The following is a 24864-nucleotide window of genomic DNA, read 5'->3' on the forward strand; positions in this document are numbered from 1 at the left end:
CCGTGTGATATTAACAAAGAAACAATCAGTACCCTCATAAGAGTTCAATTAGTATTTAAATACTTTTTATCACTTTAAATCGCAAACCTAAACTATTGTTTTTTTTTCCTCTCTCTGTGTTTAATTTGTTTTTTTATTGCCCTTTTTTTCAAGTATATATATTTTACAGACTTGAAACTTCACAGTAATGTTCCTTATGTTACGCAGGATGACATTTTCCGAAAATTAGATCCCATGGGTGGTTAAAACCAGGAAACAGTGGGTACTTTGGCTGCATGAGAACAGGATTTTGCATTGTTCATGCCTTCTGCGTCTCCATGGCAACGGGCATCGCGCGGCAGTGGCGTACCCACAATGAGGGGCCTGTAGACTGCCGTAGCGAAGTACGGGTACATCAGTTGTACGTTGCGTGCACGAGTCGGGAAACCATCGGTGCTATTCATTTTCTCTCCGGTACATTATACAGCATTGTAATAAATTTTCACTGAATTTTGTTTATTTACCATTACTGTAAATGGGAGATGTGGCTTAATTTTTTTTCCATTAGTATAGCCGTGCGAAGCCGGGTCGGGCAGCTAGTATTCAATAACTGGACTTTAGGTTAACACCCGAAAGCTATCAAGAGAACGGCGTACGAATAACTTTAACCTTTGGAGATACCGGGACAACACAAAGGATTATATTCCCGGGTAAGAATCCAAACCCAGTATTACCGCGAACAATATTTTGTTGTAATACGGTTATTTTCATGTAAATGTTAAAATTTACAAATATCTGTAGGTTTACATGAATATTTCTGTTCCCTTTACAAAAAAAATCTCGGTGTACAATGGCACCGCATGCGGGCGGACCCGTACGTATCAGCTCGTTAATGTTTATTTGCTCCGTGCGACCAATAGAAGCCGAGTATTTCACCAATGTGGTGGCCATGTTTGTTTACCTTTTTAATGCTTGAAATTTTGTTTTAATTACAAGAATATCTAGTGTTCTATAATTACTCTAAGGTTTATTTTTATCATAGAGATAGGCCTATGTAAATCTGGTTCGTGATTCGTTCTCGGATCAAACATTTTTTTTAATAAACTAATTTTTGTTACGTGAAGTTTAATCTCATTGTTTGCCGTTGTAGATACTCTCTTCCGGTTAAGTGATTTGTTCCCGCTTCGTTGTCATTTTACAACGAGCTTAATAGAAAAGGATATATAGAAGTTGGTTTAATGGCTTGAAACGAACTCGCTAGCAAGAATTGTAACCACCATGAATTGAGAAATCTTAAACAAAACTGTTAAAAACACACCAGCAAGGAGTTATTGATTAACTTAACCATAGCAAAAAGAATGAGCAAGGGTTTTGGGATGTTGTTTTGGTAGGGGTTCACGATTTAAAAAGCGAGTTCATCGCACACAATGCACACAACCTGTTGAAATCTTACTGTTAATATTAGCCAGTGAAAATTGGCGTTGCATCCAACATCTGTTGGTAGTGTTAGTGAAAAACTATATCATCTACCAAAGGATTATACTGTGACCTCTGACCAGCAGCTATTTTTAAACATATAAATTAATTTGGGTTATGAACATTTCTTATTAACAATTATAAACACGATATATATATATATATATATATATATATATATATATATATATATATATATATATATATATATATATATATATTTGTATTTACATTTATCGCTAATGACGTTTTATAAGTAATTGAATTAATTTAGTTTTAAATACATTGATTCATCTCCACCTTTCTGTGTGTTGTGAATCAGTAGGTTGAAAAACATGGCGGTTAAATTTTGTGCAGACGTCCTACTGTTACTGTTTTTTTTTTCAAGTGTGAAACACGGCCTTAATGCCCTCCCTTGCAGACCCCGATGTAAGGCAGCTAGCGCCCTGGACAGTTATCTAATATTTATCTACCTCCCCTTCCTTTTACAGTTCATAAAATTGTACATATTCACGCTTATATGTAGTTTCAAAAAAAGCACATTATGCAACTAAATATTAAGTTTTTCTTATTTAAATTTAATAAATGGTTTTACAGTTTTATTTGTCTGTCATAACTACTATAATAAAAAACTGTTTACTGTCAAACGAGTTTAAAATCTATTTCCAAGTGTTTGCTTCAAGGACTAATAATTTTTCAGCGCACTGCAATAGTAAGTGGAAACTAAAATTTCTCCTTGACCCTGTCCATGGCAGTACTCAATGGTAAAAATTTTTTTAAAAAATAAACATAGAAACATTGCCGTACGTTAAAAAAAATTATTTTTCCCGTCCCTCAAACTTTGTTTGTCCTTCTGTTTTTTTTTTTTTCGCGCCTGAAACTCTCCCGCCCCTCAGCAACTGACACTGAGGGGCCATGCCAGTGATGCCAACTTGGGGTCCCCCTCCCCTCAACTTAAGAGGGGAACCAAGATGTAAAGGGGAATTTTGAAGGGGTACATTTATTAAGGGGGATTTTTTTAGCGGGTACATTATTTAAGAAATTTTTTTGAAGGTGTGAAATTAAAGTGTGTATCTTGAAAGAAAAAAAAAGTGAAAAAAGAACAGCAACACAAGTGGCGCTGGTGGCTGAATTTCGCACTACGACCGACAACAACTTGCCGGTGAAGAGCAACGAATACAATTTTCACTTTTACCGTTTTCACGTTGGAAATGACAGTGGAAACTTGAGGGGTTTCCGATCGCCACCCAGGGGGGCTGTGCAGGAGTTGGCACGACTGGGCCGCACCTGGATGGTCCTGGTGACGCTGGTGACGAGGATGACGATGACGGGCGAGATGCCGACCACCAGCACCAGCACGGCGATGGCCACGCTCTGCTCGCGACGCAGCTGCGCCAGCTCCCTCGAGATCTGCTGCCTGCGCCCATAGGCTTACCATTCAGTGCTCAAGAGGCCGCCTCCAGGCGGGGAGGTGCTGTCATGACTTAGAAACACACAACTTAGAAACACACAGCTTAGAAACACACAACTTACAAACACACAACTTACAAACACACAACTTAGAAACACGCAACTTAGAAACACTCAACTTAGAAACACACAACTTAGAAACACGCAACTAAGAAACATGCGACTTAGAAACACGCAACTTAAAAACACATCACTTAGAAATACAACTTAGAAACACGGAACTTAGAAACACGTCATTTAGAAATACAACTTAGAAACGTGCAACTTATACACGCATCACTTAGAAACACACAATATAGAATTGTCTAATTACGACTAAGTTATGCCGTTTCTAAATTGCGTGTTTTGGCATGGTGTGTTTCTAAGTTATGTGTTTAAAATTTACGCGTTTCTAAGTTATGACAGTTATAAGTTGTGTGTTTCTGAGTTATGATCGTTTTAAGTCGTGACTTTCTAATTTAAATATGTGGGAAAGAAGATTCTTTGCATGACTTATGTGGTAAAAAAATTTGATCAGTTAACTTTAACTATTCATACCGTAAAAAAGTGTTATGATAACGTAGCAAGATAATTGCTTAAATGGGCTACATTAAAAAAAAAACTTGCTTAAGTTAAAATAGTACATTTTTTTGTATGAAAAAATTAAAAACTAAAAACTTTCGCGGCATAAGTCGTGCAAAGAATGTTTTTTCCCCCAAAAAGTACAGGATTATTAATGTTACTTAAAAAAAATTTTAATATGATTAGTCATGAATGTGTCACCATATCTAATATCTAATAATTTGGTGCAGGGTGGAGATTTTAAAACTTGTATGCCAATAACTCTAAAACTACAACACATTATTTATTTTTTTAACTCAACAGCACGTGCGGATACGAGGAGCAAGGAAGTTGAATGTACTCAAACAGATAGCAGCTGCTACATTGGAAAATAGCACACTGACAGAAAAAACGGCGCACCGAAAGTTGTCGAACTCCCACCTTATCTCCGTGCTGTGCACTGAATTTCTGTGCGCGACCAATCAGCATGCAATACGTCATATATCACGTCAGCGGTATAGAGTAGCTAACGATTACTTTGATATTTACATCTCAAAGACAACAGGTGGTATTTATTTGCGAGGCAAATCATTCTTAGTCGTTAAAAACTAAATGGCAAAATAAAATGCTTGAATTTCGGTAAGAAACTGCTTCATGTAATAACACATGAAAAAATATCATTTGAAAATGAAAATTTCCACCAAAAAAAGGCTGGAAAACTGTTGTAATTTTTCGAACCACATTTATTTTTTTTTGTGTGGATGTAGCTTCAAATTCTGTGATGAACGTGTGCGAACTTGCTATTTACATGTTGTTTGCTTGCTATCGCGAATGTAGCATTGACTTTACTGTACAAAAGTGACCTTGATGCGTGTCACGGTCCTGTATTTCGTTAAGGCTGTGTCCAAATTCGCCCGAATATTGACTTAACGTGTACTTGTCCCGGAAGTGACGTCAGGAGGAATGTCCGTACCGGAAGGTATGTAAGTAAACGAATCTGCGATACTTCTCGCGTACTTCCAGGTAAACAAAGTCACCATTTTGAAAAGTGTTTTTTAGGTTATGTTTTACTGAAAATTTAAGCAATAAAATATATGTAAAATATATTCAATTTACATTTTAACAGGATTAACAATTCAATGAAAAAAGAAAATGTAACAGGTGTACAACAAAGTTCAAACATATGGCGACTGCAACTTACGGAGCAAAGATAGAAACTTCAGTGGGTTTCCATTAATTCATTTGTTTGTAATTAAGTGTAAACATGTTATTACTGTCAGACGGAATAATTTGCTGGAATTAAATTAATTGAAAATAATAAATGATAACAACCTGTTTAGCTGTCTAATATAGTTTATAGAGACCACAAATTATATCCGTCAGAATGGCTATATTGTACCACAAGGGCGAGTGTTTTAAAGAGGGTCACAAGTAAAACGTTGTGCAATTTAATTCGGACACTGCCTTAAACTTGCCGAAATAAAATTCCGTTTCCAAACCTCATCGAGCCCCGTTTTTGAGGTGGGAAATGACACCTGCCCTCTCCTCTATTATAAAATGTCACCTGGCACACATTTCCCTGTAAAGTTAGTATAAAATGTGGGAGAAAAAAAAACCTTAGACAAGCTTTGAGAACTTACATCTTCTCACACTCATACTTCTTCCCAAAATTTCTTGCACGTTATTCAACCACACCTTCACCTAATAGTAAAAGAGATAAATAAAAGCACGTTTTGATACATTCAAACTGTGCGGACTTTGGTAAGCAGGAATGAGATCCACAGAACTGTTGTGAACAAATACACAGGCTAGTTTACGATCGAGTACATACGTAAGGATTGGTCAGAATTAGTCTTGACGTTAAAATACAACTGTGTATATGAGAGTAATATTAACGTTTTTCAGTCAAAAACAATTACACTCGTATAAACAGAATAATATTTTAAGAACAGGACTAATTATTTTTGTTAATTCTTAAGCATTCAATCGTAACTAACAGTAGGGAGAGCGTGCCGACTCTGGAACATAGGCGAGGGGGGAGCGGGGTAATCCGGGGATTATCCCATTTTTTATGGTTTTTTACGCATTTTTTATGGTTTTTTATGTGCAAATCCAGTTTTTTATGCGCTAATCCAGTGGCTAATCCGGAGATCCGCAAATCCGCAAATTCGCAAATCCGCTAATCCGCAAATCCGCAAATCCGCAAATTCGCAAATCCGCAAATCCGCAAATCCGCAAATCGCAAATCCGCCATTTTGTATTTCTAGAAATTTCCACCAACTTCGAATCGTGACGTCATGATTCTGTGTCGTCTGCTGGAGGCCGCCACCTTGATTTCTTCTGGCCGCCATCTTGTTTCGTCTGCTGGAGGCCGCCATCTTGATTTTTCCTGGTCGCCATCTTGTTTCGGCTGCTGGAGGCCGCCATCTTGTGTGACGTCATATAGTTCTGTTGGTCGCCACCAGGTAGCAGCAGGTATTATTTTATTTTAACTAAAATATTTTCAGTGCCGAGGCTGGGATTCGATCCATGGGACGTGAAAACGTCCAGGATGTCGTGGTTGCGAGGCGGACGCCTTGACCACTAGACCACGAGACCAATTGGAATATGGTGGAATAAATAATCTATATATGCTACGTACTGACGGCAAGTTTATGATAAATGGGGGGAGGGTGTTTTTGCCTTCCTTAATGCATACCTAAGGCGCCACATTTGAAATTAAAATTATTATACAGCCGCCATCTTTAATTCCAGCACAGACTACCAGATGGCGCTAAATTCAAAAATTAGTTGTCAGAGGCGCCGCCATCTTGGTTCTCAAGTTGGCTGGTAGATGTCGCTAGTATCGCGCGGCAAATTCAAAAATTAGTTGTCAGAGGCGCCGCCATCTTGATTCTCAAGTTGGCTACCAGAGTGTGCCACCGTCGCCATCTTTATTTCATATTTCAGCTGCCAGGGCACAGCACCATTCGATAGATCGAATGCTAATCGATATATTTACTTTTATTTCATATTTCAGCTGCCAGGGCGCAGCACCATTCGATAGGTCGAATGCTAATCGATATATTTACTTTTATTTCATATTTCAGCTGCCAGGGCGCAGCACCATTCGATAGGTCGAATGCTAATCGATATATTTAGTAACAAGTGTTGCTACCAGAGGGCGCGATATTTAAATTTAAAAAAAAATATTACAACCTTTAAACAATTCTCCGCCATCTTGGATTCAACAGCCCCACCATCTTGGAAGCACATGATACACCCAAGGACTCGTTCCAATACATGCACAGAGTGCACCGAAAAGATTGTTCCCTTACATGCACAGAGTGCACCATATTAAATGATCATGATATGTGTTCCTTTATATGCATCAGAAGCAGGCATAAGAAATTTTTTCTTATAGGCATACTTTAGTGTTAGCTTTCCTGTAATGCATTTAATAATAGTGTAAGCTCATTATTATTATTTAGTGATAGTGAATTTATAACTATGATGTGTAGTCTCATTCTCTTCATCTCGACGTGGCGGAAGATTCTCTGGAGTGTAAGCTGAAAAAATAAATAAATAAATAAAAACTTGTGTTTGAATTTATAGTGGTATGCTGCTTTCCACATCACCTTAGAGACTATGTCTCAGGAGGTACAGCATTAGATGCGTTAACTCCTTTTTTTTATACATGGCGAGTTTCCCCGAGAGGCCTATTTTCCATGTTTAACAAGGGCGCAAGCATTATGCTTCACCGTCACTCTCTCCCAAGCCGCTGTCCACTCCATCATCTGGCTCCACTTGCTCTTGAGCCTCCATTACAGCTTCAAAGCATGCTATAATACCGTTGTAAAGGTATGTTAGAAACTCGTATTCCTCTGGAAATGCAGCGAACAAATTGATCGCGGAGACCTCTAGATGGTGTACTATCGCATCTATATTCATGCCGATGCAAGCATGAAGCGCATATTCAATGCAATCGCGCATTTCCTCAAAAGCAGCCATGTTCATTATGGAATTGTCAGAGACAGAATGAAGACTATAGTTGACCTGGTCTTGACGGAAAGATGACATGCAACCCCGATGTCGCGCTACACATTCCAATGAGGCGCCCAGCGCGGGCTGACGTCACAGCTTGTTGATCCCAAGCTGCAGAGTGCTGGGTCGTGTTCAGGAAGTAGTCCACACATTATAAATACATTGCAGGAATAGAATCTCAACAACAGCCCACACAAACGATTCCATAGAATATGCTTCGATTGAGAACAAGCAATAAGGTAAAATAAAATGTGTATATGTAATCTTAAACTCCCATATCCTTTCTCTTTACCCATGTCCTCACGGTATCGGGAAACCCCTTCCAAGACACCTGGAATCTTTCACCACGCTTTCGATGAATTTTATTTACCAAGTATGTATCGGGGTATTTTGTAATTTGAATTTCTGAAGCATAAAAAACACCTTGTATTTCATTTCCATCCATATCACTCAAGTTATACACACGCGGAAAGCTGGACCTCATAGCTGTTACTTTAAACACTTCGTGAGACCAATTCGGTGTAAACCCCTTTTCAAAAACTTTCTTGTTTCGTGACACGCGTACATGATCCCCCACACGAGCCTTAGGTTTTCTAGGGTCAATTGTCTTTACATATTTGTAAACACTTTGTAGCAAAGAGTCATCCTTCACTTGATTCGGAGCCATGCCAATGGTGCGGTGGAATCTGTTATTGTAGACACGTAGAACTTGTGGTAAAATTTTAAGCCACTTATAATTTCCTTGAGCTGAAAACTCGCGAAAAAGCAGCGATTTTAGAGATCTATTAAACCGCTCTACCACACTTGCTTTAATCTCACTGTGAGTGGAATAATGATTAATATTTTTTCTTTTCATAAGAGATCTGAAAGTTGAGTTATAAAATTCTGTTCCCGCATCACTTTGAATACTTTTAAAACTTCCTGCTTCTTTCAAAATACTTCTAATGGCAGCAGTAACCATCACACCTGTCTTTTGTTTAACTGGAACTGCATAAGCACGTTTGCTGTACACATCTATGGCAGTCAGGATGTACTTGTAACCACTGTTCACTTTACTGTATGGTATCATTTCTACCAAATCAATCTGTAGTAAATCATGGAGTCCATATGTTAAAACCTTTCTGCGAGGAAATATAATACGTTTGCCTCGGTGAAGCTCGTATGCAATCCCACGCTGTGCGTCGCTCATTTTGCAATGTATCCTGATTCTTGTAACTCTTCAAGTATCGAAAGGATTTCGCTATTGTGTCCGGTGTGGCCAGAAGCCTGCGAGGCCATTAACAACCTGAGTCGATCTACTATCTCATTCGGATCATTCCAATAAATGAACTCTCGTTTACGACCTAAATCCAATGTTTTATGTAACAATCCACTTCCTCGTTGCTGCGAACCAATATGTGGAAACAGTTGCTTAATGATATCAAATTTCGCATGTGACGTGCTTTTATAGAGATTTGTTGCAGGATCATTCTTTTTAAAATAAGCATTTGTAAGCTCTAGTAGATTACCATATTGTTTAAGGGCCGATTCCGAGTACGTATGCGGCTCTCTGCGAAATAAAAGTTCAAATAAACCAGGAGCAGGTTGTATCAGTTCATCTTTAACGCGAATCATATTGTTATCGTGAAAAAATACTTCCGTGTCCCCTAAAAACCAGCGGTTATGTCGTTTAGATACACCATAGGTTCCATCACCAGAGCGAAGGTTGTAGCTCTGCAAATAAGACTGCACTCCACCTAAAGAATCATCATATGGAACACCGTGATGTTTTAAAGGAATAGCGTTCGAGTCATCACTGTCGCTTGATTCTAAATATTGTTTCACAGTAGCTTCTTCCGCAGAATCCTGCTTCACAGTATCGATAGACTGTGCGAGCGATGTAGTAGGTCCAAGTTTATCCAAACGCGAATTAACAGACTTGAATATTTCTTCATTAATTGCATCCCTCTCCAAACGAGCTCGTTTGGCAAGTAGATACTTTGCACGAACATTTTCTATGACGCGCTCCAACTTACTAGCCTCAAGAGACATGACTGCAGAGTTAGCGATAGCATATCACCCTTTTATATACAACTAGCATCAATACGTGAGTGATCTAGGCATGTCTAGAGCTTGATGGTTTTGGAGGTGCTGGTTTTGGAGGTGCTGGTTTTGGAGGTGTTGGTTTTGGAGGTGCTGGTTTTGAAGATGCTGTTTTTGCAGGTGCTGGTTTTGGAGGTGAAGGTTTCTTAGACAACACACCGCGAGAATATTCATCAGGAGTAATCGTCAAAACACCAACAGTGCGATTCATTTGTGAAAGCTGTTGTACAATTCCAGCATTAATTTTCAATACCATCTCAACCATGTTAGCATTTAGTGCATCATTTAGTTCCTCTATAAATGTTTGTGCGAATAAATCTAACCTGCTCTCCAACGAGGTGCACATATCACCCAACTTTGTCGACACAGCTGAAAGACTTTCATTTAATTGAGCAATTAAATGCTGTTCTTTAGCCTCCATATTGCGCAAGAACTCCATAATCCCCACTTGCACATCTCTTGTTACAGTAAGTGATCTGTTGATATCTGTAACTTGTCGTGTCATACCATCAGTCATCGAATGCAAAGCATGTGTAAAAGCCCCGCTTACTGCGTCAACATACTTCTTATTAGCAGCATCACCATCTTGTTTAGGATCACCAACTCTCTTCAAATGTTTCCAGCTTAAGTCGCAGTCCCCTTCACGAGTAAACGTCATGCATGAGTCGTGCGATCGTTTAAGTCCACCACCACCGAACTTTGACATCATGATTCATGAACCTATCACAATAAACTGATCAAAACCACATCTGTAACGCCCTTTATGTAGAGGAAAATCTTTAGCTATCACAATGAAACCATGCTCATTAGGACTGTTCCAACAGTGACCGCAAAGAGTTTTAAATCTCTCAAAGCTCATATCTGTACCGACATGGTCGGAAAACACATGTTTTAGATTAAGATCGTCCATTTTAAACAAAATTATTAGATTACAATTATCTCGCACTAATTGCTTTCGGGTTTGGGTATAAGTTTGTACCAAGTAGAAACAGTCGATCTTGTGGTGTCGCCCCATAGAATAATACTTTTGAACAATGCTTTGTTTATCACAAGCAACATCATCGAAGATTAGCACAGAGTTGGGGAGGGCTTGACTGGGGTCTAAAACATCAGCATTTTCTCGAAATTTAAAAAATTTCACTCCCCCGACATTTTCCAGCACATGGGCTAAACGTTGATATTTTGGTTGTTCTAGGGACTTGCTATATAAATACACATTCTCAAAACGTATCCCATTGGGGTGTTCTAGAAGTGAAAGAATAAGACAAGTTTTGCCAGAATTCGAAGGACCTGACACTATACACCGTATGGTATTTGGTAACAGAGATCCATGACGTTCTTCAGTTTTACTAAACACATCATCATCAATTAGTGAAATTGGTAAAGCGAGCTGTTGTTGAACAACCTCCATTCTTAATACTAAACCTAAACACTATAAAACAGTCATCCTTATAGTGAAACCACTCAGTGTCTTGATATGTCTTGTATGAGACGGAAGAGAGGTTCAGGCTTAGTTAATTCTGTTATAAATAAGCTACCATTCGAGGCACATCTTCCGGGCTACAATTTCTGTGGACCTGGCACGAGACTAGCCGAGAGACTAGCAAGAGGTGATCGTGGTGTGAATGCACTAGACGAGGCGTGTCGTCTTCACGATATTGTGTATGCGAATAGTAATAACTTGGCTGAAAGACATAAAGCGGATAAAATATTAGCTGACACGGCCGAGAAGATTAGAAAGTCTCCCGAAACTAAATTTGGACAGAGAGTATCCGCGTGGACCGTTAACAAGATTATGAGAGTGAAACGTAAGCTTGGTGCAGGTTTAAGATTTTCATCATCATCAAAGAAGAGAAACCGTAAATCTGTCAGGAAAGCCCTGGGGAAGAAGGGTGGTCTATTACCATTTATATTTCCAGCACTCGCTGCATTAGGCAGCTTAATTGGTGGAGCTGCGGGTGTTGCTAAAACTGTTTCCGATGTCCGGAGTCAGGCACGTATGCAAGCGATAGCACGTGCAGCAAAAAACGGTTCAGGACTTTATCTACGCCCCTACCCACAGTCGGGTGGTGGGGGAAAGCGAAGAGGAAGAAGAAGAAAGAAAAATCGCGGGAGCAGGAAGCGATAATCAAAAACTTACCAAAGCGAGCTCTTACAAACCTCGAGTTAATGAAGGCGATAAAAGAATTGAAAATACCATACTTTAGACAAATATACATGCGCGATTCGCTACCTAAGAAACCATTGCGTAATGAAAGTGCTATTTTGAATCTAGACTCATCCAAAGGACCGGGAACGCATTGGACTGCTTATGTCAAGACCGGTCCTAACGTTGAATATTACGATAGCTTCGGAGACTTGCCTCCACCAGTGGAACTGATACGATATTTAAACAAGTGCAACATAACCTATAATTATGACAGACAACAAAAGTTGCATTCATGGAATTGCGGTCACTTATGCTTAAGATTTTTAGTATCAATATATAAGAAGCATTAGTGTTATCATAAGCCACATATGCGACAGAGTGTTTATAGAGAGACCACACACAACGCGAGACGCAGTGTAAACTAGACAAAATGTCAATAACATTAATTTTTTCTGGGAAGAGCTCGATTATGAGAACCTACTACTTCCCTCCCTTGCAATTGGATGGAGAGTGGACAATGGCATTGATCGATCTGACAACTCGATACCGAACATTGATGAAAATAATCAAGTTTTTCTATACATCGCAAACAATGAACATCATGAAATGAAATTACCAACAGGTGCATATGAAATAAGTGACATGGAAGCTTACATAAAACAGAACCTACCTGCAGATTCAACATTTCTATTACGAGGCAACCCCAACACCTTACAGTGCATAATGTTCAGCAACAATATACATGTGGATTTTAGTGGAAAAAATACATTAGGTGAAATGCTTGGATTTTCTTCTCAAGTATACAAAGCAGGTGAGCTGCATGAATCGACAAATCCTGTAAATATATTCCCCGTGAATGTTATACGAATTACAAGCAATGCTGTGGGACACACATACTTGAATGGTAAATTAAACAATACTATTCATGAATTTTCCCCCATAGTACCTCCGGGATATAAGATAAATGAACGACCTACCACGCTCATTTATGTCCCAGTTACCGTTCAATCGATATCGGAGCTCGACATTCAAATAGTCGATCAGGAAGGACGCTTAGTTAACCTAAGAAAGGAAGAAATAACTCTAAGACTGCATTTGAAAAAACAATGGGAGTGAAATATTTTTCTAAGCATAAATGGAGCGGTTCAGGTGTGTCCTTATCCAGTAGACGACGAGACATCAAGCGGCTAACATCTGTTAACGTGAGATTCCTTAAAAAACTTGGATTTAGAGTTTATCCTCATGGAGAACACCGTTCTTGAAGTCGAGCAAGCACCACAATTTGAGGATTCTATTTCAAAAACTGAACTGCATATTTACAAACCATACTTAAATGGACCCTATGCCCCCAACTCTGAAATCCGTATAGTGATTCAAAATCATGATGCATACACAAACATCTCAAAATCCTTTTTGCGTATACGTGGAAAACTCGTAAAGGCAGACGGACGGAAACCGGACCATGCAAAGATTATAAACAATGGTGTATTACATATGATCAATCGGATAGGATTTGAACTGAACGGCGTTCTTATAGACCAGACCAGATCACTAGGAGTGGTATCTACAGTGAAGAATTATCTTTCACGAACTCGTGATGAATACGCCATCAGCAAAATGGAGGGATGGTGTCTCGAGGAAAACTATAGCTTGCCTCTAACAGCCGATGGTGTTTTCGAAATCTGTGTTCCGCTAAGCCATCTCCTCGGCTTTGCTGAGGATTATCACCGTATACTTCTAAACTCCAAACAAGAGTTAATTATAGTTTTAGAAAATACGTACATTAACTCGATCGTAGATGCGAGTGCGCAGCCTCAAGCAGTTAATTTAACCATAAACTCTATCGATTGGGCCGTACCACACATCCAAGTGTCTCCAGCGGAACGCACGCGACTGCTTAAGCTTGTGGAGAAAAGCAGAAATATAGATATAGCATTTAGATCTTGGTCTGTTGAAACATATCCCAGCATGCCACAAGCACAAAATGTCAGCTGGTCAGTAAAGACAAGCTTCTCGATGGAAAAACCACGATACATAATAGTCGGCTTTCAATCGGCTAAACATAATGTAATGGCTGCCGATAAATCGAGGTTTGACCACTGCAACATAAAGAATATAAAACTATTCTTGAATTCAGAAAGTTATCCATACACGGATTTGAACATAAACTTCGACAATGGATTTTACTTAATCGCATATGATATGTATTCAAATTTTCAAGAGTCTTACTATGGAAAGCAGAATGCACCTTTGCTTAACCCTCATCAGTTTAAGGAACTGGCTACGTTATTCATGTTTGATGTAAGCCGTCAAGCTGAGAAAATACCTTCGAATATCATAGATTGCAAGTTGGAGATCACAAGCTCAGACAACCTACCGATCTTAACACAAGCATTTGCAATAATATTGCACGACAGACTTGTCTCCTATAATCCACGAGACAAAGCTGTTAAAATACTGAGTTAAGCATAGTAGAGGCTCAGTCGTGTCTCAGCCACCATGAAGTATGTTAATCTGCAAGGATTTTTCTCTCAGTATGGCTTTATTACCAAGGAACTTAGCATCGCTGACTCTGAGGGGAACATAATTACGCGAACATTCAAACCGCCGTTTGAGTGGAGAGACATTAGTCGTAAATACAGGAGAAGTAATGCGTGGCTCACTAAAAATTTTCATAGTTTAAAATGGGAACACGGATTGTTTCCCTACAACAGTCTTTCCACCATCTTGACAACTCACTTGAGTGGAACTGTAATAGTTGCTGGAAGCGAACAGAAAAGATGGTTGGGTAAACACTGTCTCAAACACATGCACATAGTGGATGCACAAGAGGAATATGGCTGCCCGGCTTTCAAAAAATTAGACATAATGTATGCTCAAAATCGTGACAGCATAAGACCTGTATCGTCTCGCCGTAATGTCGCATTGCTTAGGGCTTGGATGCTAGAACACAGCGATCCTGGAATGTTGGATGACGCGCTCGAAATGGAATCAACAACAAGCGAAGCAACGGTAAACATGTCTGGACTGGAGGCGCTATAAATTGAGGTCATCGTCCCGGGGTACGACAGTCAGCGTACAGTTCGCGGTCGTGCGGGCGTAGACTCACTATATATTCAAGAAAAATGACGTTCGATCCATCGGCACGCTACGCAGACGTGTCACCCGGCTTTCGTCGTGTGGCATACCTTACCGGAGATGGAGAGTTCCACCTCATAGTCTGCAACTTCAATCATCACTGGAGCACCGATTGCGATCTGGAGGCTCCGGACTTTATTGAGACGCCCTGCAATCAGGTAGATTGTGTTGTGCACTACTTGAGACCCGACAGTAAATTTCCTACTACCTTAGAAGAACTTAAGGCAGCAGCCGCTACTGAAACTATAACCTCAGAACCAGATTATTCTGCAGTAAGGTGTGATTTGAGACGCAGCACGAACCCAGAGACAGTTGTGCATTGGGAGGAGCAGTGTGATGGTTATGTTCACAACACAACTTATGAAAACAGTGTTTGCTACGAGACATGTAGTTTCCTTCAGTGTAAACTTTATCGATTCACCCCATTCGCTTAAGTTTGAGAGCTAAGACAATACCTATGTCAGTCATGTTATCACCGCGATTCCATGATATAACTCAAAGCCAAGAAGATGCCGTAATAGATGAATTGTGGGCACCGAGCATCTTAACATGGGATGAAGCGACAAGATATTTTAATTATCCTCCTGATCCACGATCTAAAGAAATGAAGCCTTCGACTTTGTTTGACAATACCGAAAATAGATATCTTTACAAACGTGCAAGTCTGAACTGTGTTGAATTTCATGTAGAGTTCTATGAATTTGATATTGGATTGAGTAGTCTTCGATACGTTTATTTCGAACTTTGTCGCGAAAATACTCATTTCCGACTGAGGTGGCACGCTGATAGACCATACAAGTCCGTGACTCTCTTGACTGTTTTCGACTGTCAGCATAAAGACTGTGTAATAAATCTTAGTCATCCAATGGCAAAGTTTCCCTGTACTATTGATGAGCTCAAGACATCCCGTGACAGAGACTATGAAAGTACTTTCTCCGAATGGTGTACCGGAATTAAACACTATCGCCATAATCCCGCTACATGCATGTGGAACCCACCTCACGACACGCCTTGCAGTAATCATTTGTGTTCCTTGTCGAGAGGTCGTTTATTACGAGAAAACAAATTCTCGGTGTCGACGCATCTAAGCAAGCAACTATGGGGATATAGATAATGGACTGTTCTACGAGATGCTCTACTCTATGGAATTTCGTAATCAATTTATTCATTCGGATGGGCAATATATTTTTAAATAGGATCGCCGCTTCCTGGGTCGACAGTCGAGCTGAAACTGTGTCGGTGTGAGGATCTGTGCCAAGCAAGATGTCTAACTTTCATTCAAGCAGAAATACGTGAGTGTAAATCCTGGTCTAGGCAGTGTTGATTACAGCGAGTGGAGTCAAGACAATTTAAAACACATATCGGAAAGCTGTGACGGCATGTTTCACTCGAAACAAATACTCGACCCAGGACCTCAAGACATACCATTTGAATTAATTAACTGCTCGGGTTATGGACAATGTATTGTTAACATGCTTCGACACGATACAGTGCTGCCTGCCACGAGTGAAGACGTCTACGCACACGCATTCAACCAGACAGCTACCCAATCGGTTCAGGTTATCCCTGAATGCATTCAAATCAGCCCTGATTCGCCAACATCCATCATACCTGTAGCTGAGCCAATCACCGAGGCGACACCGAAGTCCACCAGACGACAGCGAAAGCCTGCTGCCTCTCGCAAGAGTCGAACCAGAGATCTCAGTCATTTAGGACCGGTGAGTCAAGATGTCGGAGTTCAAACAGAGTCTAGTGCTTCCATACAAAGAACTGACGAGATGGCCCGGGTAGCAGTGCGCTCATTACTTCTAGAATTATTAAGCAAAGTATAATTGAATTTTTGTCACTTTGTGTATGTAAATGTTTCAGCTGAATACGTAAATATAATATTCTTTGTGTGTAAGGAAATGTTCAAGTTAGCATTCAAATCTTTTTTTTTTATCGTCACTTTAATATTCTTTGTATGTAAATGTTCAGGTTTGTATGCAAACATTATGTGTGATTTTCTTGTAATATTTCAGTTTTCCATAAAGTTTTAAAATAAATTGTTAAAAGCATAATGCATATTTTATTACCGAAACTGTTTGCAACTTAAGTAAAGAACGTGTAGGTTACTGTATTTTTTATTAATACTCTTTTCAATTATATAATTTTCTGGTTTAGTATAATTTAAAAAAAAATGTATTCAAATTATCCATCAGTCTCTGCGCCCGCACGTTCACGAAATGTATGTTGACTACAATAAAACTAATGTGTAACCTCTGATTTATTGTTATGATTTAAGTATTCCTCTGATATAAAATAAAAGCTAGCATTGAAACGTCCTGCCTTCCTGGGCCGACCAGCGGGTTGACGTGCGAGAGCCCGTGGATGAAGCTCTCTATTTTCAGAGAAAGGAATTTGTTTTTCCAGACAACTGTCGTCGCACCTAAGAGGTGTCTATATGCTGTCACAGACTTGGTTGACAGTTTCTGCAATCGTTGTAATGCATTACAACGATTGCAGAAAAATGTTTTCAGTAAGCTATAATAAAAAAAACATTAATTAAATTTTAATTCTGAAAAAAGTGAATGGTAGAAAATCTACTTTCTAAAACAAAAAACATATAGTTTAACTAGTTTTCCATGATCACCATATTATTAAATGATTTTACCAAATATAATCTACTCAACTTTCTTAAATTAATAATTTTCCGTTTATAACTGTCATCTAAAGCCGACACACAGAGTAGGCGATTCCGCGAGAATTCAGGTCATCGCCCGACGCAGATTTATATATATATACACCTGCCACAGAGGTCGGAAACCTCATTTGATCGCAGCCAGCCCTCGTCAGCCCTCGATACCTCCTCCGCAGAGAGACGTTCTTCTCCAGATAAGGTATGTGTTCTGTCAGTTCTGACTGACAACACGAGATGGAGTACATTCGTTTCGTTAAAACACGTTCGCGCACTGTGTTTACAGTTCTTATTTAACAATATGTCCACTATTTTAAATAAATAAACACGTTAAAACGGTCGAATTAAGCAATAACTAAATCCATGTATTTATATTACTTAAATTGTGTATTATCACGGAAAAATTACTAAACTCTATTTTTTTTTGTTGCGATTATATTACTTTGAATATTATTCCTGTTTTCGCTTATTTATTAATGATTGAGAATCAACTTGTTTTCATAATTATTTTTACAACGGGATGCGTGTATTTAATATTTCTTTAATACATCTTTCATTCTGTTACTGAACGCTATGCGCGATTTATAAAAACAACAACCATTCGGAGCTCGTTCTTTGCTTGCAAACAGTTAAATAAATTTTGTCAAACTTTAAACAATATTAAGCGTGATATGAAGTTGATATACATTTGTTTTCAATAAAGTATGTTCCATGTAAATAATAATTCTCTACATTCTCAGAATATACCGACATATAATTAATTTCTTGCACATTGTTTACATGTCTTAAACATTTTATATTTCTACATTATTTACAACTTGAAATACTTCACAAATAAATATTACAAGAAGTTTTCTCATGACATACAATTATTTCATATTTACACTTATTTTTTCAATACAAATTTTTACACATATTATGGAAAATAATAAGTGCTGATACAGCTGTTGGTTTCAGTATATTAGAGCAAGCATCTTTTATTTATTTTTCAGGTTCTAACTTGTTGAGCGTATCCTTCTTTATTTTTTTTAAATTCCTTTTATAATAATGTCTTCTCCATACTCTAATAAGCGTGCTAGATTTGAGGAAAGCGAGCCTTCGATGTCTGAGCTCGATGAATCATCTATTGATTCATTGATTTCATCTTCATCATCATTTGAGTCAGTGATTTTATCGTCGGCTGATGATTCATCCAACCTAGAGATCGAAGACACGCCACCTCCCTCTTTGCCTAGCCTGAAGCCCGTCGCTTTAGATTCCGCATTCCAGGGTCGACTTGTTGATTCCAGAATCGCGAATGATATTCCCCAGCCCGACCCCAACATTAATAGATTTCTCTCCAGGTGCAGGGAACCCTTTCTGGACGTAGTGGGTGGCGTTCTCCGCCCATTCAAAATTTATCTTACATTGGCCGCGGTATTTATTAAGGAGGATCCTGGGCAGGGGCCCATCAGTGAAAGCTTCCACTTCGCCTCCAAAAGTATCCCTGTTTTGTTAAGTGAGGACCTAGCAGAAATTTTCAGTTTCACATTAGTTTCTGTGCTTATGGAGCATGTAAGTGAGTTTGCTTTGCGCGGGTCTGGATGGATGTTGAGTCATGTAAAACATCTCGACATGCATGTCTCTGCATACCGACCATTCACGGTGGGGGCCGCGCATACAAAGTTGCCTGCATTTTTGTCTAACCGCAAAGCTTGTGTAAACATCGAGACTGACCGTGAGATGTGCTTTCTGTATGCCGTTATGGCAGGTGTGACGCCGGCGGCTGGGATGGTTACTCGTACTGGATCGTATCCTAATCCTCTCGAGGTTTTTGATACGACCGGTATGACGTTCCCCATGACACTGCATCAGGTTAAGATCTTTGAGAGTCTCAATAATATTTCCGTGAACATTTATTCTTGCGTGAGTGATCAGGGAACGATTATTGACGAGGATTTTAACAAACCTACTGATGCAAGTATCCATCCGATTTGCATTACCTCTATGCGATGTGATCGCCATGTGAATATTTTGGCTATTCGTGCGTCTGGTGGTCCCGCTCATCTCCATTTCGTGACTATTAAGAATTTGTCCCGCTTGCTTTCTTCTCAACTCTCGCGTGATCAACATACAAAGTGGGTTTGCGAGCGCTGTCTTCAGTATTTCCATACTGTGGACAAGTTGAACTCCCACACTGATTTGTGCAGCCAACACACGGCCGTTCGGTCAGTATTCCCGACTGAGGAGACTAAATGGCTCGAGTTCACAAATGTATCCAAGAAGGAACGTATGGGCTTTGTCGCTTATTGCGATACAGAGACCTACTTGAAACCGATGTCCACCTGTTTACCGGAGACCGATGCCTCCAGCACCACGACGGTGAACGAGCACGTGCCTTATGCATGTAGCATTTTATTAGTTTGTTCGTACGATGCTTCGCTTACCAGATATGCGCACTTTGAAGGGGAGAATTGTGTTGCCGACATGGTCTCTACCTTGATTGATATGACTAAGTGGGTGTGCGCGATTTATGCTAAGACCGTTCCCATGAAAGCCCAGACTCCTGCTGTTGCTGCGCGGTTGGCGAGTCAGACACATTGCCATATATGTAATAAGACACTAGGTGACAAGTCAGTGTTGGACCATGACCACCTGACCGGTGAGATTCGTGGCTATGCGCATTCTAAGTGTAATATTGCATTTAGACTGCAGAAGAACCAACTGGTGGCTATTTTCCACAATCTTCAGAATTATGACGCCCACTTTTTGATGAGACCATTAGTCTCACGTCATATTGCACAACCTGACGGTTCCTCCATTTTGGAGAACCCTGGGGAGGTCAGGGTTATAGGCACGTCTCTTGAAAGTTACAAGAGCATGACAAAGTACATACCGATTACCGGTAATGATGCGAGAGGAGGTACTCGAACAGTGCGTTTAAGATTCATTGACTCCCTTAACTTCCTAACTTCATCTCTGGATACTCTGGCAGGTAATCTCTCACCTGCTCAGCTGAGCCTCACTCGTGTCCAGTTTCCAGAAGACGCACAGTTTGATCTAGCTCGTAGGAAAGGGGTGTTCCCATACGATTTCGTCACTAGTATGGCAGAACTGCAGACGACCTCACTACCCCCTAGGGAAGCATTTCATAATGCTCTTAGTGGGACTGACGTGAGTGACGGGGACTATGCTCACGCTAGATCTGCGTGGAATGTTTTCCGCTGTAAGACTTTGAACGATTACGCGTTGCAGTATTTGAAGGTGGATACGTGTTTGTTGGCTGACGTGTTCGAGAATTTCCGTTCAGTTTGTTGCCAGTCCTATGGCTTAGATCCAGCGCACTACATTACGGCCCCATCACTTGCGTGGGACGGTTTGTTGAGCAAGTCTGAGGTGTGTCTGGAATTAGTCACCGATCCAGATATCTATCTTTTCTTGGAGAATGCTGTTCGGGGTGGGATCACCAACGTTAGTCGGCGCTATGCGAAGGCTAACAATGTTTACATGAGCGATTATGACTCCAGCCTGCCGTCTTCCTACATCTGTTATTTCGATGTAAATTCTCTCTATGGTCATACGATGCTTGGTAAGCTTCCGGTGGGCAACTTCCAGTGGGTGCAGGAACTCGAATATGCAAACTGGAACTTTAGCACCATGGACACCGATGGTGACTGCTCATGTTTTATAGAGGTGGATCTATCCTTTCCGCGTGAATGTCATGACCGGCTATCAGACCTGCCGCTTGCACCCGTGAATGGCGTACCGGTGAACGGCAATATGTCAAAGCTCTTATTGACACTTGAACCGCGAAAGAACTATGTTTTACATGCAAAAACACTGCAGCACTACCTTACGTACGGGGCCGTTCTTGACAATGTTCATCGTGTTTTGCGCTTTGAACAAAAATCCTGGATGGCATCGTACGTACGGTATAATCTGAATTGCCGTGCTCAGGCAGCGAACCCCTTTGAGAAATCCTTCTATAAATTAATGAATAATTCCGTTTTTGGCAAATCTTTGCAGTCGCCGCGTAGGGAGCGTGACATACGTGTGGTTTCGCGGTACGATACCATATATGGTGCGGCAGAGTTAATAGGTCGTCCGTCATTTAAGGCCAGGCGGATCGTCGATGAGAATCTGGTCCTCATTGAGTTAGCCAAAGGTTCGGTAACCTTCAACAAACCCCTTTACACTGGTGTGGCCATCTTAGATTTATCCAAATTGCATCTCTATGATTTCCACTATAACTATATGCAGGTTAAGTTTCCCTTTCCATCTCTGCACCTGCTTTACTCAGATACCGATTCTCTTCTGTACCACATCGAGTGTCGCGATGTGTATTCATCGATTCTCCCCGATTTGGCTTCTCGATTCGACACTTCGAATTATGCTCCAGATAATGCTCAAAGGTTTCCATCAGTCAACCACGGCATGACTGGTGTCATGAAGGATGAAGCCGCTGGACGCATCATTACTGAGTATGTTGGTCTTCGCCCCAAACTTTATGCATACAAGATGGACGATGGTGCTTTTATGCTTAAAGCCAAGGGTGTGAAGGCCAGTGTACTCAGCTCGCTACTTTTTGAGCAATATCTGGATTGCTTGCAAACAAATTCACGGGTTTGGGGGACTCAATATCATTTTCGTTCACGAAATCACATTGTTTGTACTGAACGCGTGACTAAGGTGGCGTTGTCATCAGGTGACGACAAGCGGAGCATTTCCGATGATGGAATTAGCACGCTTCCATGGGGACATTACCGTCTAGATCCCTGAACCTGAGTTCCCCACATAATAAGATATTCTAACTTTTTTTTTATTTTATAATTTTCCAGTTTTTTTTTGTACTATCCTCATACCTTGGTACGCTCAATAAGCATTGCTGCTCCGAGTCGAGTTGTAGGACAACAACAGCGCTCCAAACTCCTCCTCCGCTCGGAGTGGCCAACTGGGTAGATGGCAACCAACTTCGATTCATTGCCTCCCCCTTCACCCATAAAACATTAAGAATGTTGGACAGAACTCATGCACTACTGTACTGCGCATGTGGAGATAAAACCATCGGTATGTTTAACATGTAGAGATTGCACTCATCTTATTTACACGGTTCAGATAGTGAATCTGATAGTTTTCTTTAAATGTTAGTCTGTTTAATAATTTAAAGTAAATTTCAGTCTATCCTGATTTTAAATGCTAATGTGGTTAAACTTTGTTGCATGTCATCTTTCCGTCAAGACCAGGTCAACTATAGTCTTCATTCTGTCTCTGACAATTCCATAATGAACATGGCTGCTTTTGAGGAAATGCGCGATTGCATTGAATATGCGCTTCATGCTTGCATCGGCATGAATATAGATGCGATAGTACACCATCTAGAGGTCTCCGCGATCAGTTTGTTCGCTGCATTTCCAGAGGAATACGAGTTTCTAACATACCTTTACAACGGTATTATAGCATGCTTTGAAGCTGTAATGGAGGCTCAAGAGCAAGTGGAGCCAGATGATGGAGTGGACAGCGGCTTGGGAGAGAGTGACGGTGAAGCATAATGCTTGCGCCCTTGTTAAACATGGAAAATAGGCCTCTCGGGGAAACTCGCCATGTATAAAAAAAAGGAGTTAACGCATCTAATGCTGTACCTCCTGAGACATAGTCTCTAAGGTGATGTGGAAAGCAGCATACCACTATAAATTCAAACACAAGTTTTTATTTATTTATTTATTTTTTCAGCTTACACTCCAGAGAATCTTCCGCCACGTCGAGATGAAGAGAATGAGACTACACATCATAGTTATAAATTCACTATCACTAAATAATAATAATGAGCTTACACTATTATTAAATGCATTACAGGAAAGCTAACACTAAAGTATGCCTACAAGAAAAAATTTCTTATGCCTGCTTCTGATGCATATAAAGGAACACATATCATGATCATTCAATATGGTGCACTCTGTGCATGTAAGGGAACAATCTTTTCGGTGCACTCTGTGCATGTATTGGAACGAGTCCTTGGGTGTATCATGTGCTTCCAAAATGGTGGGGCTGTTGAATCCAAGATGGCGGAGAATTGTTTAAAGGTTGTAATATTTTTTAAATTTAAATATCGCGCCCTCTGGTAGCAACACTTGTTACTAAATTTATCGATTAGCATTCGACCTATCGAATGGTGCTGCGCCCTGGCAGCTGAAATATGAAATAAAAGTAAATATATCGATTAGCATTCGACCTATCGAATGGTGCTGCGCCCTGGCAGCTGAAATATGAAATAAAAGTAAATATATCGATTAGCATTCGACCTATCGAATGGTGCTGCGCCCTGGCAGCTGAAATATGAAATAAAAGTAAATATATCGATTAGCATTCGACCTATCGAATGGTGCTGCGCCCTGGCAGCTGAAATATGAAATAAAGATGGTGACGGTGGCACACTCTGGTAGCCAACTTGAGAATAAAGATGGCGGCGCCTCTGGCAACTAATTTTTGAATTTGCCGCGCGATACTAGCGACATCTACCAGCCAACTTGAGAACCAAGATGGCGGCGCCTCTGACAACTAATTTTTGAATTTAGCGCCATCTGGTAGTCTGTGCGGGAATTAAAGATGGCGGCTGTATAATAATTTTAATTTCAAATGTGGCGCCTTAGGTATGCATTAAGGAAGGCAAAAACACCCTCCCCCCATTTATCATAAACTTGCCGTCAGTACGTAGCATATATAGATTATTTATTCCACCATATTCCAATTGGTCTCGTGGTCTAGTGGTCAAGGCGTCCGCCTCGCAACCACGACATCCTGGACGTTTTCACGTCCCATGGATCGAATCCCAGCCTCGGCACTGAAAATATTTTAGTTAAAATAAAATAATACCTGCTGCTACCTGGTGGCGACCAACAGAACTATATGACGTCACACAAGATGGCGGCCTCCAGCAGCCGAAACAAGATGGCGACCAGGAAAAATCAAGATGGCGGCCTCCAGCAGCCGAAACAAGATGGCGACCAGGAAAAATCAAGATGGCGGCCTCCAGCAGACGAAACAAGATGGCGACCAGGAAAAATCAAGATGGCGGCCTCCAGCAGACGAAACAAGATGGCGGCCAGAAGAAATCAAGATGGCGGCCTCCAGCAGACGACACAGAATCATGACGTCACGATTCGAAGTTGGTGGAAATTTCTAGAAATACAAAATGGCGGATTTGCGAATTTGCGATTTGCGGATCTGCGGATTTGCGATTTGCGGATCTGCGGATCTGCGGATTTGCGAATTTGCGGATTTGCGGATTTGCGAATTTGCGGATTTGCAGATTTGCGAATTTGCGGATTTGCGGATTTGCGGATTAGCCACTGGA

The 24864-nt window shown here is 40.4% G+C and overlaps 1 protein-coding gene across 1 annotated transcript in view; it reads right to left on the bottom strand.

The window, feature by feature from the left end:
* LOC134539032 (guanylate cyclase D-like) overlaps window positions 1–24864 on the bottom strand; it is a 56764-nt gene that overhangs the window by 15609 nt on the left and 16291 nt on the right. Inside the window, exon 4 of the mRNA XM_063380706.1 lies at window positions 2743–2872. Coding sequence (XP_063236776.1) covers window positions 2743–2872 — 130 coding nt within the window. The remainder of the gene's footprint in view (window positions 1–2742; window positions 2873–24864) is intronic.

This window comes from Bacillus rossius, chromosome 14 (genome assembly GCF_032445375.1).
Source record: "Bacillus rossius redtenbacheri isolate Brsri chromosome 14, Brsri_v3, whole genome shotgun sequence".
NCBI classification, from domain to species: Eukaryota; Metazoa; Arthropoda; class Insecta; order Phasmatodea; family Bacillidae; genus Bacillus; species Bacillus rossius.